Source organism: Pocillopora damicornis, chromosome 10 (genome assembly GCF_964200805.1).
Source record: "Pocillopora damicornis chromosome 10, jaPocDami1.2, whole genome shotgun sequence".
In the NCBI taxonomy this organism is placed as follows: Eukaryota; Metazoa; Cnidaria; class Anthozoa; order Scleractinia; family Pocilloporidae; genus Pocillopora; species Pocillopora damicornis.
The window spans coordinates 1613512-1630947 of NC_142679.1; the positions used below are offsets into that span (position 1 = coordinate 1613512).

The 17436-nt window shown below is 38.2% G+C and overlaps 1 protein-coding gene across 1 annotated transcript; it reads left to right on the plus strand.

Annotated features, from left to right (window-relative positions):
• Positions 1 to 532: 532 nt before the first annotated feature.
• Positions 533 to 16821, plus strand: LOC113667712 (unconventional myosin-X). Its single transcript, XM_089185051.1, has 30 exons — positions 533 to 1286; positions 2893 to 3018; positions 3186 to 3331; positions 3849 to 4012; positions 4290 to 4386; positions 4730 to 4807; positions 4925 to 4999; positions 5601 to 5685; positions 5945 to 6057; positions 6442 to 6568; positions 6672 to 6790; positions 7076 to 7301; positions 7690 to 7796; positions 8168 to 8265; positions 8384 to 8459; positions 9161 to 9207; positions 10211 to 10267; positions 10467 to 10524; positions 10851 to 10931; positions 11308 to 11432; positions 12017 to 12068; positions 12485 to 12550; positions 13165 to 13264; positions 13750 to 13948; positions 14176 to 14346; positions 14574 to 14664; positions 14868 to 14967; positions 15057 to 15190; positions 16093 to 16157; positions 16278 to 16821. The coding sequence occupies exons 1-29, from the start codon at positions 860 to 862 to the stop codon at positions 16117 to 16119; spliced, it is 3372 nt and encodes a 1123-aa protein (XP_089041177.1). The 5' UTR covers positions 533 to 859; the 3' UTR covers positions 16120 to 16157; positions 16278 to 16821.
• The last annotated feature ends 615 nt before the right edge of the window (positions 16822 to 17436 follow it).

Here is a 17436-nt window from a genome sequence, read left to right on the forward strand (position 1 = left end):
CAATTATCTTTCTTGTTTTACCCTCAGTTAAGTTGGTGCAAATCACTCGTGTAAAATCCTGGATCCACTCCTGCAGTAACTTTAAGGGCCTCGAGCCGTATCTTTAAATCGATCAATATTAGAACAGGTCTTACCTCAAAAAACGGAATAAAACAGTATATTCTCTTCCGTTTGCTGATATTTAATTTTTTGTTAATATCTTGATCGTAGCACAGAAAGCAAACAAACGGAGCCTTGCCCTCCACTTCCTAATTGAGACAACCAACTTCCTTCCTCAATGATTGAATCTCTTAGTAGAGAGACAACGACTTTTTGTTGTCAAACTTAATCGCACAAGAAAAGAAAAGAGCTAAGTCACTGTCTATTGTGTTAAATTAGTCAGTTTAAAAAACACCTTTGGCATAGAATTTGCCTGATTCGGTAGCACGAGTCATCTGGATCGAGCACTGTCCAGACTGTTGAAGGGGAGGGGGAGGGGGAGGGGGAGGGGATTTTTACGCTAGCCTCCTTCCCCTCCCCTGTTGTATATGTTATGCATGCTGCTGTCAAACAACTCCCCGTCCGAAAAAAAAACCTTCCTAAAGCCTGACAAAGAAACTTGCATGACTTCGTCTCAGACTTTCCAGTCTGGGGAAGATGTGAAAGACGAAGCTGAAGACAGGAAATGTCGGTTTCACCGACCCAGGAGTGAATTCGGCGCTGTGATTGGCCAGGTTGACAGCGTTTTTGTAGTGAACAAATCTTTCAAACTTCGAGGCTGTGTGTGCGGTCAGTTCGGCGATATGGCGGTTAAAAGCTCTCTTGTTTTAGCCTGTAGGGATTAATGTCCTCCCGCTGAACATTTAACAGAGCATATCAAATGGCTGCAAAGAATCCAAATCCTCAGGATATTGGTGAATTTGATCGTATCCGGAAGGAAAATGCAGTGCTTCGAGATGAACTTGTTAACATGCGCGAAGAAATCTCAAGTGAACGACACACTCATGAACAGTTGTTGAAAAGCTTTCAAGTTCGACACAATGAAGATTCGAGGAAACTACGGGAGGAGAAGAAGCTCACATCGAAATTAGCGGAGGAAAATGGAGAACTTCGGTTGGAGCTTAAAGCTTTTAGGGAGCGTTCTCTGGCAAATGGAAGGGATCACGAAAAGTTACAGGGGTCAGATGTAAACGAAAGATTGTCCCAGGAACTCAGTGCTATGGGGAAACGGCTTGGATTACTGCACAATGATTTACTCTCAAGTCCTGCTCTGAAAAATTTGGATGGAAGGCATGCTGCCAAACGAGGTGAGAGAGGAATTTTGTTGTGTACCTCTGAAAAGCGTCGCTTCAGTCACTTCCAATCTCTTGAATTGTTTGTATCAATTGCAGGGTTACTAAATACTAAAGTTATCTCATGTAAAAGGAGTAGATTATGGTGGATAAAGAGTCTTAAAAGAGGGGATGAACTTAATCGTTGTGCAATATGTGGGACACCAAAACACAGATTTAAGAATTATGTGGAGGGTAGGTTAGAAAGTGATACCAATTGATCAAAGGTTCGAAACGCACGTTGGTAGCAGAGGTACAGATTTGTCTACCTCCAAACACTGCTGTGATTTAGAAGCAGTAATAATGTTTCCTGAGAAGTGAATTCTTTGTTAATGAGTACGTCATCTTTATGTCGGCCTCTTAAAGGGGAAAGGTGGGAATTATTAGTTAATGACCAACTTAAATTGGCCCCAAGGATCTACGCATTGCTTGTTTGTTGACATTGGGTATAAATAGGGCAATTTTGAAATATGAACTTGGCTGAAACAGAGCTGAAGTAATTTTAAAATCGTGGATGTATTCTGGGCTTTGTAATGTCATTAGTTGAAACTTCTAGTCTGGTATCAAATATCAAATAACGCATGAGATTAAGATTGAGGTAGATTATGTACTAGATAACAGCAGACGCGTAATGTAATTAGTATGGAAAGCGTTGTGCTTTTGAACTGTAACATTCTTCGTTTCTTATCTCTGGGGGTAAATTTCTATCAATTAAACTTGAACCAAACACAAATTGAAAGAATGTGATGATTTCAAATTTCATTTTTTGTGAAAGGTTGATGTTGATAGGCAAGATAAATGAGTGAAGAAAAGATTGTGCAAATTGAAGATGTACAGTATTCAAACTCCGCAGGAATGTGTTCTCTACTTTTTGTTTTGAGATTCTGTTTGAATTAAACTGAAGATTGATTTCATTGAATTGAAGAAAAAATATATAAACCCTTACAGTGCCATGAGTGACCAAGACATAACTTTTCCATATAATATCAACATTATATCAAGCAGACAAGTGATGAAAATAAAGGAAAATATCAATTAGGAGATTATTTGTGGATCCAATACCAAATTCTTTGAACCAACTTCATAAAAATTGTATGACAGACAGTAAGGAGAATTACAATTGAGAACTTGGGAGTGAAACTTAGCGAGAAATACCATCTGTTATTTCAATGAGGTATTTTCTAGTTTGATGTGCCAAAAATGTATAATATCATACACAGGTGTTAAAAAGTGTACAATTTTTAATACTGTGTGGGATGAAAATTGATAGAGATTTGCAGATACCCTAATTTTGTGTTTGATAGGAAAAACTTCTGGGTCCAGTTGTAGAGAAGGGTGGATAATGCTATCCAAAGGATAAATTGCTATCCAGGGCATAAGTGTTGACAAAACGTACTGTGCTATCAACTGGGTAAAGATTTATTCAGCAGATAATGTTATTCACCCTTTGAACAACCAGGTCCTGCAGTTTTTACTTTATCAAAATATAACAGATATCCTCAGAGAGCTGTAACTTCCAAAGGCAAATATTCATATTCCTTTGATAATAGTTATAATATCATTATATTTTGATGGAATGTAGAAGCTGGATCTGTTGTGAAAGACCCTTTAAAGAAACTAGGCACAGAACTGATGAGCTTAAGAGCCCTACTAACAGCAAAATCAAGCATCAGGCTCAATGGAGTTACATTACCAGATCATAGAGAAGGTAATTATATTCAGTATTAGTCTACACCAAACAGGTGAATAGTGCTTTTTGCATCCATGATTGTCTATTTATTTAGTCACATTGAATCATTAGTCTTGAAATAAGAGCTATTTTGTATATAAAGTCATGAGTTTTTCTCTTGAGTTGGATTCATTTTGTTCTTTCAGTTAAGACAAATGGTATGGCTTCAAATTCAGTGAGTGGTAATCAAACAAGTCTACCACCAGATGACTTAGTCCATCTCAATGGACCAATCACAGAAGCTGCACTTCTGGGAGCTCTTCAACAAAGAAGTGCTGCAGCTGAAAATTATGTAGGTGATAAAATGGAAACAGTGACATTCAACCTCTTCTTGTTTATATGCATCTGATGGAAATTAATGCTTCTTTACCTTTGAACCTTTAAATAAAATGTCTAAATTCCCATTTCACCAGTGTGGTAAGTTTTCCCTTCATGGGAAAATTTAGAATATTTGGTTCCATATTTAGGAAATTAGTATCATTTGCTATTTACATTTTGTGGTGCTGAAGGTTCTGAATATCCATGATATATTAATTAACCATAATAAAATAATTGAGATACTTAAAGTTCCCTGATTGGTCATAAACCTATCATCTATTGCACTGGTAAACCCATAGAAAATTGAAGTTTATTTTGTAAAACTGCTAGACTACACTTTTGATTAGTTTTCCAGTATAATAACCTAGTTGGAATGTTAGGAATAGGAGAACATTTGAAAAGTTTTTAAATCACTCACCTGGCCTCAACAGATAAGCTCAGAGTGTTTATTTTCTTTAATCTCTTGTGTCTCTTCTTTTCCTTTTTCCCAGACAAATTTAGGTTCTGTGATGATTGCTATGAATTCATTTGATCGAGCTCAGTCCAGAACAGGCCTACCTCAGAGTTTCTCCGATAATCAAAGACTACAGACAGTTATTCAAAGAGTGACAAGGAAGTTGGCTTATTCCAGTGCTCCACAAGTTATTGTTCTAAGGTAGATTGTATATTTCTTCCAAATAAATTTGTAACAACACCATACAGGATAATCTCAGTCTTGAAATTTAGAACAGCGATGAAATCTCAGAATGATGAGAAAACAACAACAAAAAGCACATCAGCAATCTATGATCACTGCTAGCAGTAGAGATAAACTATGTAAAGCTATAACCTTAATGTCTTTGCCTGGACCTCCTAATCTGGTGAGCAATACTCAGGGCAAGAGGTTAATTTTACACCTTCCACATAAAAAATGAAATTTGTTTATTTTTCAGTGGGAGTGGAGGTAGTGGGAAGACATTCACAGCCCAGGCTCTTGTCCATCATCTGTTAGAACAGGCTGGGGGAGGAATGGATTCTGATATCTGTAAGGTTAGAGTATTTATATAGTAACATCCATTACACTGAGGAAGATCCAGTGGGTAAATATGCTAAGAAAGAAGACATATGTCAGTTACTGAGGTGATCTACTTTGAAATATGTAATCAGCCTTTTGGGCAACAGTGATATTAAGATCAGGAATAAATGACCATTTATGGAGGTTTTGGCTATAACATCACCTACTGAATATCTGGGTATCTCGAAGTGAGGTAACAGCAAGGGAGTTAATATGACAATGTAATGATGAATGGCCATAAATTTAGAGGGCTTAGTTGGTATCTTAATTCATTGTCCTTTGATAGTTATAAAATGTTGACTCTGTTTTATCCTTTAGCACTTTCTGGCCTCTATAGCAGTGATCCAATCTCTAGGAAACGCAAAGACCCCAACAAACTCAGATTCCTCCAGAATGGTATGATTATACCGCTAGTGTATTTTATACCTTCCATGTTTTTTAAGTAAAAATTGTTCAATTTCTTTTTCTTTGAATAATATGTTAATCTGCTAATTGTCTTTCTTGACGTCTTAGGGGGCTCTTTTTGAATTCCATTTGTCTGATGGTTTGATATCGAGAACCAAACTCCAGTGCTATCTCCTTGATTCTGTAAGTATCTGCAAGGTGTTGAATATGAAGGAAGAGTTTAACAAAATCTTAATCCATTTTTTCATATCATACTTCTGAGCAAAGCCATAATACACTTTTATATCATGCTTTCTGATCAAAGCCATAATACACTGTTACCCTTACCCCATGGATGCCTCATTAAGGGTGTAGGGCTGAGGGAGTGGAGGTATCACAACTCTTGTCCCATCTTGTGTTGAAAAACTTTTGTGTAGATGGGCTGCTGATTAAACTTGCTGGCTGAGAAAGAGTTGATTGCCTGCTGGAGAGCAAGCAACAAATCCCACTATCCCCAACAACATGAAAAGGTTTGAATGAAATTCTGTTTTGATAAACTTTTTACACACTTGAGCATCTAGGCCACCGTAATAAGGTGAGGAAATTAGGAAAATTTGAGTGATTGCTAACCATGTTGTCTTCCCATGTCTTGCCTTTGCCATTTTATAAATGTGAAGCGTGGAAGCCTTTCTGTGAAGGGGTTGCACAAGATTGGGAACAAAATGTTGTTACCAGAATTCCCTTAAAGTCTACACAGTTCTTATCATTAGCTACAACTCTGAGAACTGACTTTTTGTTGCTGCAGACAAGAGTCGTATGTCCACCAGAGAAGGAAAGAAATTTTCACATATTTTATCAGCTGTTATATGGGATCACTCAGGAGGAAAGAGGTATTGTAAGGAGAGGCTGTATTTCAAATTTATTCTTAGTTAAATCCTTTCAGTTCCAAGATCTAAATAACAATTCTTCACACTGTTTGCCATACATTTTTTTAGATTTGAGAACTGAGAATTTAGTGTTAAATCAAGAGATATCCCTAAATAATTATGATTTTTTTTTTGTTCACTTTTCATCACATTTCTTCAGACTTGACTGGTTGTATAACACTGGGCTACCTCAACTTGCCTTTTTGCTCTTCATTTTTTTTAGTTAAGCTTCATCTTCAAGGCTACAGTGTGCACACTTTGTCTTACCTGAGTAGCAGTCCCATTCCTTACAATGAAGATGAGGAAGTGTTCAGAGCTAAATTTGAGCAGTGGAGGGTAATTGTGATCTTCAATGATTGTTCATTTATATATTTTATTACTATAGTTGTTTTTATGTGTAGTTTAAAAACACACTGCAGAACTACACAATAGCACATCTAATAAGTTTTTAATGATCAAATTGTTATACTTTGTAAGGCAGGAAAAGCAAATAGAGAATCAGCTTGTGACAGGTCTTGTGTGAGGCTTCCATTAGATTTCAGTACAAAACAACCAACTATCCAACAAAAAATGTCAAAGGATATTTGTAATTGATTTGTACATTATTTCTACTCTATTTAATGTAGTTAGATGGTCCATGTCATTAAACCTTGTATCCTTTGAGTCTTGGTCTTGACTACGCATGCTTTGTTTTAATTTATGGACTACCTCTTTTTTAAGGGAGCTCTGGCCTCTCTGGGTATCCCTTTTGTGGATGTTCTCAGAATTTTAGTGGCAATTCTTCTACTTGGAAATGTAGAGTTTGTTGATGGTGAAGGTCTTGAACTTGATGTCAAGGGAAATAATGGTAGGTGTAATAATTTCAAGTATTAGGGAATAACCCAGTCATAAAATGAAGGATTTAAATGAGGATACTAAAGGGTTGAAAGTCTTTCTTCTATTTTTGACAGAAATCAAAGCTGTTGCAGCTCTTCTTGGCGTTTCTGGGGTTTCATTGTACAGAGGTCTGACCACAAAAACCAAGAATGTGAGGGGACAGATTCTTAGATCACTGTGTGACTCTGTTACTGTAAGTTGATCAAAGTTTAGGTGTGTAACTAATTGACAATCTCTTTTATCCTAAGTGCTCAGCAAGTGGAAATGTACGTAATGAGTAAAGAAGAGCAGTCAAAATTATGCAAGACTGGATTATGCAATATTGCTTAATAGCAAGTTTCATAGAAATCAAGAAGGGATTCAATTGGATGAGTAAACAAAATCTCCAATAACCCTTTGTCTCGAACTGACATTCAACTCCAAATCCTCCTCTCTATTCAGAGTTGACTCAAAGGGTCTTTTGATTCCTTTTTGTTAGGCAAATTCAAACAGAGACAGTCTTGCCAAGGCACTATACTGCAGGACAGTAGCTGCTATTGTCCGACGAGTCAACAGCTACAAGAGACCTGCAAGTCTGATGTCAGTATCACCCCAAGGATCTTATGAGTCATTGCGGGCTGCATCCAGTTCTCCTGGATCAAATGGGTCTCTGGGTAAAAGTCCACTTACCTCCAGCAATGGTTTGCTAATGGCATCACTTCCTGGTATTGTGAAATTTGAAACATTGAATTGAAAATTAATTTTCTTTGGAATTTTGTACAATTTTGTGTAAGTAATAAGTTAGACAGTTTCTTAAAATATAATATAACTTCATTTTTTCCTTTTAGTGAAAACTGGGGTAGTATATTTTTCCTTTCGTTATTCAACTGGTAGCATGCATGTCCTTCAAGACTAACAAGAGTTTCATTAAGGTTGTTAAGCCTGCTAATAGAAACATGTTTAGCTCACCAAAATAAATTTTTATTTTAAGAGGCCAGAGGGTTTATGGATTTCACTAGCCTTACATCAGCAAGATAACTTTTTTAGCATAAAAATCTGATGTTTACCTTATTACCTTCAATTTATTTTCTATCTTGTTTGATATTTTATCAGTGATTACTCCCCCATCCACTCCCAGCCTGGATGGTAGTTTCCAGTTCACCAAGGGAGCCTCTGGACTCATCGGCATCATTGATATGTTTGGCTTTGAAAACAGTGAGGTATGACATGGACCAATGACTGTCAATAAGTCAAGGAATGTATTAGGCATGGTGAATATCATAGCCACAAAGTTAAGTGCTTATTGCCCTCAACTTGCACTTCCATCTTGCATCAGGCTGATAATTCTTTGGATCGCAAATTTTGAGCCATTGTGGGTCTCCCCTACCTGTCCCTCTTTTTGTTACCATAGTAACCTCCCCCCCTTTTTTTTTCTTTTCCCTTCACCAACACTGAGTGGAAGAATCTTTATAATGATTAGTCTCTCAGGTGTTTTATACAAGAAGAGTTTGCCCTTCACTATCTGCTGGAATCTGTTTTTGTCAATTCTGGGTCTCATTGATTTTTGTTTTTTGTCCTTCTCTTGTAATAGGTGAATCAACTTGAACAGCTCTGTGTAAATCTGTGCTCTGAAACATTGCAGCATTTCTACAACACTCATATATTCAAGAGCAGAGAAGAGTACAGCAGGTATTGCTTCAAACGTGTTTTTCTTTTTAAGCTACCTCTAGATTTTTTCCAACATTTCTCTCTCTAGGAAGGATCCAAGATCCAAGCCTTGATTTTTTCAACTCTCTTCATTCTACAGGGAAGACGGTGTTCTTTCAGATTTTGGAGTGGATTATTTTGATAACGCTCCGTGCATTGAGCTACTCACTTGCCAGGTACGTTAAAAAATGCCTGAGAGCAATTTTAAAAACATTTTCCAAAAATGTTGAAAGTGATTCGGGAGTCCACTGAGTCCACTGACTCTGCTCTCTAAAACTGGTCAAGGAAACTCTCGCCGTTTTCCGAGCCAATCAGGTGCAAAAATGAAACAAAGCGCGTCTTGGTCATTTGCGTTTTCCCGCGTTTGAAGCGCTCTCTGTTTCCTGTTATTGGCCCAGAAACTTCTCGCTATTTTCTTAACCAATCAGATGCAAAAGTGAAACAAACCGCGTCATGGTCGTCCACGTTTTTCTGTGCTTGACGACATTTGCATATAATTGTCTTCAGTTCTCATTGACCTCTTGTGGTGTTGGCCTCTGTTCTGTTTGGGGATAGTCATGTGCATACTTTAGTTTCCTTCGAAAGGCATCCTGTAAGCTGTTAATCCGCCCTATCATAAAATTCTTATCTGATGATTATTTTTGTCATGATTACAACCTTTCGTTGTTGCTAGACCTTAAGTTTGACTCTGAAGATGACTTCCGCACAGGTTGTCGAAACGCCAGTCATCACTACCGACAACAGTCCTTCTCGGTACTACACTCACCCGGACGGTCAAAGTACGCTATTACATGTTACCCCCGGGTTCAAACCATTTACGTTGTTTGGTGTCGAATCAAAAGCTATCATAATTTTCATTTGACTCTCTTGATTATAGCGTGCTGGGATTTTAACAGTGTTGGATAAAGAAAGCTTATTCGCAAGGTAAGAAGGTGATCGCGCTTTACAACTCTCATTTTATGGAAAGGTCTTCTTTTTCCTAAACAGTGAAGGTCTATGTTTGTTACATTCTTTAAGAACCAATTGATTGACGAAAGTAATTTGAGATTGTTATGGTTTTCCTTACCTTTGCTCCAAAAAATTGGTTCAGAAAACTCGCGCAATCCCCTCAACCATTTAGATACAAAACCTAAAGCAATCGTGACTTAGTCATTCGCGTTTTCCCATGTCCAAGCAGTTTGCTTGATAAAAATCACCTTGACCTCTCATTGGCTAATGATAATGTAAACTTTGTGCTGATTGGTCGCTAAGGATTACTTTGTAATTGGTCAAGAAAACTCTCGCTATTCCAAACCAATCAGGTGCAAAGACGAAATAAAGTGCGTCTTGGTTGTTTACGTTTTCCCCGCGTTTGAAGCGCTCTCTGTTCCTTGTTATTGGTCCAGAAACCTCTCGCCATTTTCTCAAACATTCAAGTGCAAAAATGAAACAAAGTGCGTCTTGGTTGTTTGCGCCTTCCCGCGTTTGAAGCGCTATCTGCTCCCTGTAAGCTAACCAAAGCAATCCCAAATTACTTTCGATGATGTAAACCTTTGTTCTGATTGCTCGCTAAGGATTACTTTGGATTTGGTTTTTTCGACACACAAAAGAACACTGCTCCAGTAGCTTTAATCATAACAAAACATTCAGCAAGAAATAGAAAAAATTTAACCGTTCCAACTCAGTAGTGTTAAGGTGGAAAAACCTGGGACACGTTTCTGTCATGCTCGGAAAACGAGCTAGTGTTAATAGACGCGAGAAAAGGTACACGCATATGAGCAACGGTTATTTTTAAAACAGTCTATGTATAATAAATGGTAAAAGGAAAACGGTAAATGAGTGATCAACCGCAATAAAGAACTAGTGTAACAGTTATGGATTCACAGCGAAGATTGTACGTGAGATGGTAATGTTGCGGAAGTATCAACAAGGCTAATATTTCTTACAGAGGAAGCTACCAGAACTTCTTACAAAAAGTAAAGGGACAGCACAAAGACAGCGATAGGTAAGATAAAAATGTTAATTAACGTTCCAAACAACTATGACCGACGGAGAACTCTATTTGTACCGAGATTAAAGGAGAGGAACAAAATAGCATACTGTATTTGTATAGTTCAATATGGAAGGTGGTCAGATTCCGAACCAGAGCGGGTAGAGTCAATTAAAAAATTTTGTAATTTCTTTGATACGATTCTTCGTTTCAGCTTTTTTGATCCAGATCCCGAGAGTTCGTGTTTTGGAGTATCGCACTACAATGGAAATGTGAGTAGTAGCTCTTTACTTTCAACCTCGTCTCCAGGTTCTTTTCTTTCCTTTTCTTCCCTCTTCTCTCTCTTTCTGGCTTTAGTGCGGAGGGAAACGGGTAGGGGGGTGGGGGGTGGGGAGGGTGAGAGGAGAGAGGTCCTGGAAAAGAGGTTACTTCTTCTCTTTGCTAACATTACAGAGTGTTGAATTGTGGTCAAACCGAATCAAAGTCGTCACACCTTTTTCTGATTGGGAACCTGGTATGGGAGAGTTTTCTGGGACGGCGACGTTCTGAACGTGACGTTCTTCAGCACACGCTGACTTTTAGTTCTGCTTCTCTGTAGGTCGTATATGATGCCAGCTCTCTTCTTAACATAAACAGAGACTCAATTAATGATGACATTATCTGTGTGTTCTCAAGACAGGTTTGTTATTCAGACTGGCTTCACCAGGCAAGGGAAGAAATTTGATGTGAATCTATAACTTATTGCCTAATATTTCTTCACAATGTTCTGTCATGTGGTTGTTAAAAACGTGCGACCAGATTAAAAGTGGCAAAAGACTAAATGTATATTGCTATTTCAATCTCGAGGAAGACAGAATTAACTTAACCGACACGCAACAAAGGTATTCTGTGACGTCAAGTGTCTGTCACGTCGACCGCGGAGCTGTGTTTCTCCGTGTATACCAGTTAATACTGTTTTTTAGTGGCTCTTCATTAGAATGAAAACGCGGATTTACAGGCAAGTGGAAGTGGTATATAACGGCGAGTGTGTTTTTTCGTTGTTTTTTTTTCTTTAGAACTGTAATTTTGGTTTCGCTACGCATCTTTTCACCAATGATTTGAAACCTCAGCAAGGACAGACAACTGCTCCCAAGGGGGTACTTTACAGGATATCACCTACCCCTGCTCAGGAGGCGCAAAGGTGAGAGACAATCACAATTATTTTACTATCCATGATTCTCGTCACGGGTTAATTTGATTTAAGGAATACTGCTCTACATCACCAGAACGTTGTTTTTCCAGGGGTTCATTTGAATTCTTGTCATTGAGGCTGTCTGAAGTGCGGGAAAGCGCGGGTAGTTACCAGGTTGTAGCTTGCATCTGACCGTTTGAGAGAGTGATGTGATTTTTCTCGACCAATCAAAGTACAGTGTTAAATAAAAAAATATTGTAATACAGGACTGACTCTGAGGTGAAAGAATGCTCTAAGCCGAAGATAACATGCTAGCCATTTAGCCCCTAAGAGTGACTTGCATTTAACTTCTGTATACATCATGATACCACTGCTGAATCAAACATTAAGGCTTTGCGAGTACAGGAAGTGACCACCGCCTCAAGAAGCTCTCGATGTTTGAACATATTCTCCCTACCAATATAATTGTAAATGTATAGAGAACAGTATAGAGAATATACATACGGATGTTGGAATGTAAAGGATTAAAGGGGCAAGCAGTACTTGCCTCTCGCAGCATCGTTTAAAAAAACTTTTTTGTACTTAAATAACAGCCCCGCAGGAACAGCTGATGCACCTCTTCGTACATTTTCTCAAGGATTTCAGGTCAGTTTTCCAAGGGCTAATCTTTTTCTTTATGTTTTAAAGTCTCGAGCAAAAGTAGAAAGTTTGCCGTGGACGGTTATTGTGAGATTCTCTTCCTCCTCGCTTATTTATCAAATTTTCTTCTTTCGAATAGATAAGCCTTAAATCCCGTGACTGACCAAGACAGAATTTCTCCTTACAATATCAGTACAATATCAAACAGACAAGTAAAGAGAATAAAGAGAACTATCAAAAAAGATATTTTTAGTTGATCCAAAACCAAATTCTCCGAACTAACATCATAGGAATTGTGAGACAGAGAGTAATGAGATCCTGGGAGGGAAAAGGGTTAAAGAATCCCACAGTTTAGTATCATTAAATCCCATCGACGCCTTCACGGTGTGTTGTCTAATTTTTCTTTCTACTTTTTTTTATAGGAAAAAATTGATGGTCTCCTCAAAACCCTGGTTCAGGCGCAACCGACATTTGTGAGATGTATAAAGGCAAGTTATGATTGTAGGCGTGTTTTAACTATCTTATTTTGTTGTTCGAGCATTTTCCGATTAAGTGTCGTAAAAAGAAAACAAACGTCATCACGACAGCCAATCAGATGAAAAGAAAATAAACGTTATTACAACAGTCAATCAGATGTAAAAAAAAATACCTTTAAGAGCCAATGAAAACTCAAGGTGAAAGTAACCAAACTGCCTAAAGCGCGGGAAAACGCGGGCGACCAAGTAGTGATTGGTTGAGAGTGTGGCACGAGTTTTATGGACCAATCACAGAGCAAAGTAAAGCAAAACCAATAAATCTCAGGTAACTTTCCATACTCATGCTCTACTTACAATCTTGTGCTCTTCTGGTGACGCATGAAGTGTTTATTTCATGTGTTCAGTGAAATAAAAATCTAAAAACTTTTTTAGTGGTCGGCACAATTTTTTGTGCTCTACCAGAAGGGAGGAAAGGTGTCTCAATTGATACATTTTCCGTCAAACAAATCTCTTTTCACTCTGTATCCAAAGTTATCAACAGTACTCTCCCTCGGAAAGCAGTTAGTTTCAGTTAGTTTTAATCTTTGTCGTTAACCTCCTGCTTCGTGTTTCACTTTTGATTACAGATAAATACCCGTGAGGAGCCATATTCCTTCGACCGTGGAATTGTCAGTCAGCAGATTCGAGTGTTGCAGATATTCGAGACTCTTCAACTGTTACAGTCAGGTAGTTAACCCTTAGACTCCCTTTAGTTACCAAGACAGAATTTCTCCTTATAATATCAATACAATATTAAGCAGAAAAGTCATAAGAATAAACGAAAATATTAACTAGGGTGTTATTACTTGATCAAATACCAAATTTTCCGAACTAACATCATAACAATCGTATGGCAGGCTGTAGGGAGAATTACTGATGGGATGTTGGGAGCGAACGGGTTAAACACATTTAAATGGAGTGTAAAGCGACTGAAAATCCCAGCCGTTTTTCCCCAAGTATAGAAAACGAAAAGAGCCCGTTGTTCTGTAAGGCCTTGAGACGAATCGTGATACAATTGACGACAAAAAAAACCAATGAATATAGATTACATGATACATGATGCAAACCACATGGGAAGAGCTTTGCGTGTCCCTCGTCACTTTTATCAAAAAGTTACCCACACAAAATGCGGTTTAATCAGTAATTTCTTATACATAATTATCCTATTTCAGCCCTCGCTAATCGCATTCGACTTGAAGCATTCGCCAAGAAATATAGCTTTGTCTCGTCGCGTAAAGTCCGGGGTCTGGAGGAGACTGGGTATGAGGATTGCAAAGATATTCTGGAGACGCTGATGAGAAAAGTTGACAAGCCCAATAATGACGTCATGTTTGGCTCTTGGGTACTGGGAAAGAGATACGTTTTCTACAGGTAACTTGCAATCTTTTTTTTTTCATTTTCAGTTTTCTCAATTAGTGAGTCTTTCTTTCGCATTTTTTTTTGATGTAACGCTCCGAATTTCAGTGCAAAATAGAAAGGAAAAACCTCTGGAATTAGGGAAGACGTTGAAACAAAACAGATGGACATTATGATACTTTTTTTAATGTGTGCCAGGCTTTGCACAATAATTGTTCGTCGCTTGTCGTGGACTTTTGTAGTGAGGTTGTGAAGCAAGAATTGGACAAATTATACGAAGAAAGAAAAGTGAAGGCCGTTGTGACGATCCAATGCTGGCTCAGGAGATGGATCTGTCGAAAGAGATGGCCAAACCTAAAACGTTCATTGGAACTTCAGAGAAAAGGCCGGCAGGGTAGCAAAACTAATCACAGGTAAATATGGTAAACCGATAGCCAAAGGTATTTGAAGAGTAGTAAGGAGGGATAAGGTTAAGGTTGGTAGTGAATTTGCCACGACGTCAAGACGCATAGCTTAGATTTTATTTTTGTCCCACGTTCATGAAGTACTTTGATTGCTTTTTCGCGATGTCGTCCAAGACTGTAGTTTGCTTCTCCCCTAACTAAGCCTCGTCGCTTTAACTCAATATCTCTTTTTACAGTCTTGTTCGCAGATCAGTTTCCCTGTCGGATGAGCTTCGGGTTGACACGAAGGCTGCCGACCAGTCATGCTGTCTCTTCGGAATCGATATGGTAGGTTGGCTTTCGTAAAGGAGAGAGTTGGGAATACAGTGATTCATTTAGGATTACTGCTGTTTAGTATGAAAAAATGGTTCGTAACGTAAGATAGAGCATTGTTTTTACTCTACACCGCTTTGTAATCGATCTAAAACAAAAATACCGCGAAAATGGAAAACAAGGACAGAATCTTAAGTTTTTTGCTGCCATCTTTTCAGGAGACTCCCCCACCTTTGCCTAAAAGCCGTCCGTATACTGTGCTAGGAAATATGAAGATGGGGTTCCCACAAAATCGTATCATGAAAATGGATTATCCAGGTGAGTGGACTATGTGCTTCATTATAATTGGCAAATAAGAAAATAATTTTTTTTTTTTTTTTTTTTTTTTTTTTTACTGCCACCTTTAGATGACGGAAGCGAAGTTCTCCTGAAGAAAGGAGAAGTTGTAAAGGTGGTTCGGGCATCAGAAAAAAGAGGTTATCTGGTTATAGAGCACAGAGGCGCAACAGTTCACTTACCTTTTCAGGTTATGGAGCTTAAGGTACGTGTTTAATATGCTTTGCCTTTGTTTATCACTCAAGCAATTTGAAACGTTGTGCGACGTGATTGGCGAACGTGACCATGGATGTAATGCGTGCTAGCCATTACTCTAAATGTTCGGTTGCCTTAGTTAGTCTGCTTGTCCAGCGTCTCTTCTTGCAGATAACAATTTATTAATTGAATCTTTGTGCAAATGGTCATTGAAGTCTCGTTTTGTGGCGCCTAAGTTTTCCTTAGACAATTTAACCCTTTCGTTATCCGTATTTTGCCTGCACTGTTATTTTTTTTGACACCTGAGTTGATTAAGACCTACTGGATATGTAGTTCTAACACTGACGCTAATATAACATGATTTTAAAATAGTGTTCAGCTTTGATGTGGGATCGAGCGTCTTTGGATAAGGTTTACAGATAGGACATTTATCGATCAAATGAAGATTAATTTTGCAAGCAAGCAAACAAGAACTCAAAGGGGCATATGATTGGCAGGGAGGATGGCGTGAGATCCTTGGACCAATCAGTCTTAAGTTGAGGCAAACCACTGCTCTATTTAAACCAATCAAATGTAACGGAACATTGACCCTGAGCAAAGCTTGTTCCCACATTGCTGTGATCGTTTTCCGAACACAGTTCGAAAGTAAAGTTTGCGTGTCGTAGGTTCTGGGATTTTCCCCTTCAATTAGGGACAAATTAAAATTTTTTTCTAAACTGATAGCACCTTATTAATAGAAATGTTTACTTGGGTCGAATAATTTACCTTTCTTCCCTAGAATTATAGTCGAATCATTCATGTTAAAGCAGTCAAATTCCCTCGATATTTCACCCAGGAATGATAGATAAGAATATTTTGACTCTTTCATTCGAGCTTTGAGGAACGAGTGACTCAAAGGGTAATTTTTTCTAGAATTCTCCGAACCCTTCACCGAGGTGACCAGGATACAATGATAAGTAAAGACAAGTTAAGCTATGGTAAGTTTTTTTGAACCTATTTTACTCCGCAAATACTACTGTATATTTTTTGACTCAGTGATAATCGCTGGAGTAAGTCTTAAAAAAAAAAAGTTTTTCGTTTTGTTTTGTCGTCTACAGGAAATGTGATTGAAGCTTGTTGGAGAGGGTTTAGCTTATTACGTCAGCTATCCGTTCTACTCTTAGAAAGCAGACAGGACTATGGCCCTCATAAGCAGAACACCGCAAAGTTACGAGCATGAACTCTATTGAATAAAAGGAAACGTATCACTCGCAAAAACCTTGTCTTTTGAAAGCGCGTGAAGTAACACACGTGATGTGCACGTAGACATCGGCATTGTGTCGGGAGTTATTTACAATTGGCTAGTGCTGAAGATGGTTAATCTGTGTACCTATCTATCAGCTGAAAATCAACAGTAACAATGATGCAAGTACAGAAGTGGTCATAGCGCAGCATTTCTTGTCAGATAAAATTTACGATAGCATCTTGCTGAAGATTTATATATGTATATAGGGTGACAATGTATTTTAAGCTCTGTGAGTTTTTACAACCATGGTGTAAACCTTGACGAATGATTTTGTGGAATGATTTTTCTTCCTAAGTGAAAATACTGTTGAAAAATAGGAATATTTTTGTAACGTATGAACAAAGCATTTAAAGCTACCTGTTGTATGGTTCTTTTCTGAGTGACTACGTGGGCGCGTGGACGCGTGGCGGTGTATCTGCCGACTCGCGTGGTTACGTGATAGTTAACGAGTTACGTGGGAGTTTGTTGACTCCTTGTATTCAAATCTGTTTTTCCCACACAAAACGCCAAGAGACTAGAAATCTTTCATTCGCGAAACGTCGTGTCAAAGAACACCAACTGAACTGAAGTTTGTTTAATTTTAGGGTGTCTTAGACAGATATCAGTTTTAAGCCCGGTAGCGATTAACCCCTTTACTCTTAATACAATTTCTACTCACTGTTTTCCGTATGTTTCTTGTAGTAAGGCCTGAGAAATTGGTATTTGATCAAACACTCATTTCCTACTGATGTGTATATTTGTTCTCATCACCTTTCTTTTTCGGTAATGTGTCGATATTGTGGGAAGAAACTTCTCAGTTTTTACTGCTGCGAATAATTTCAGCCAGTGGTAGTCTCTTTTTCGGTTTGATAGCCTAAGAATTGACCATGTCCACTTTGAAATGTACTCGTGGCCTGTTATTCTCGCTTTCTCAAACAACTTGAAAATCTGTCATTTCTTAGAACTGGTGAGTTTTATTGCGTAAGGTCGGT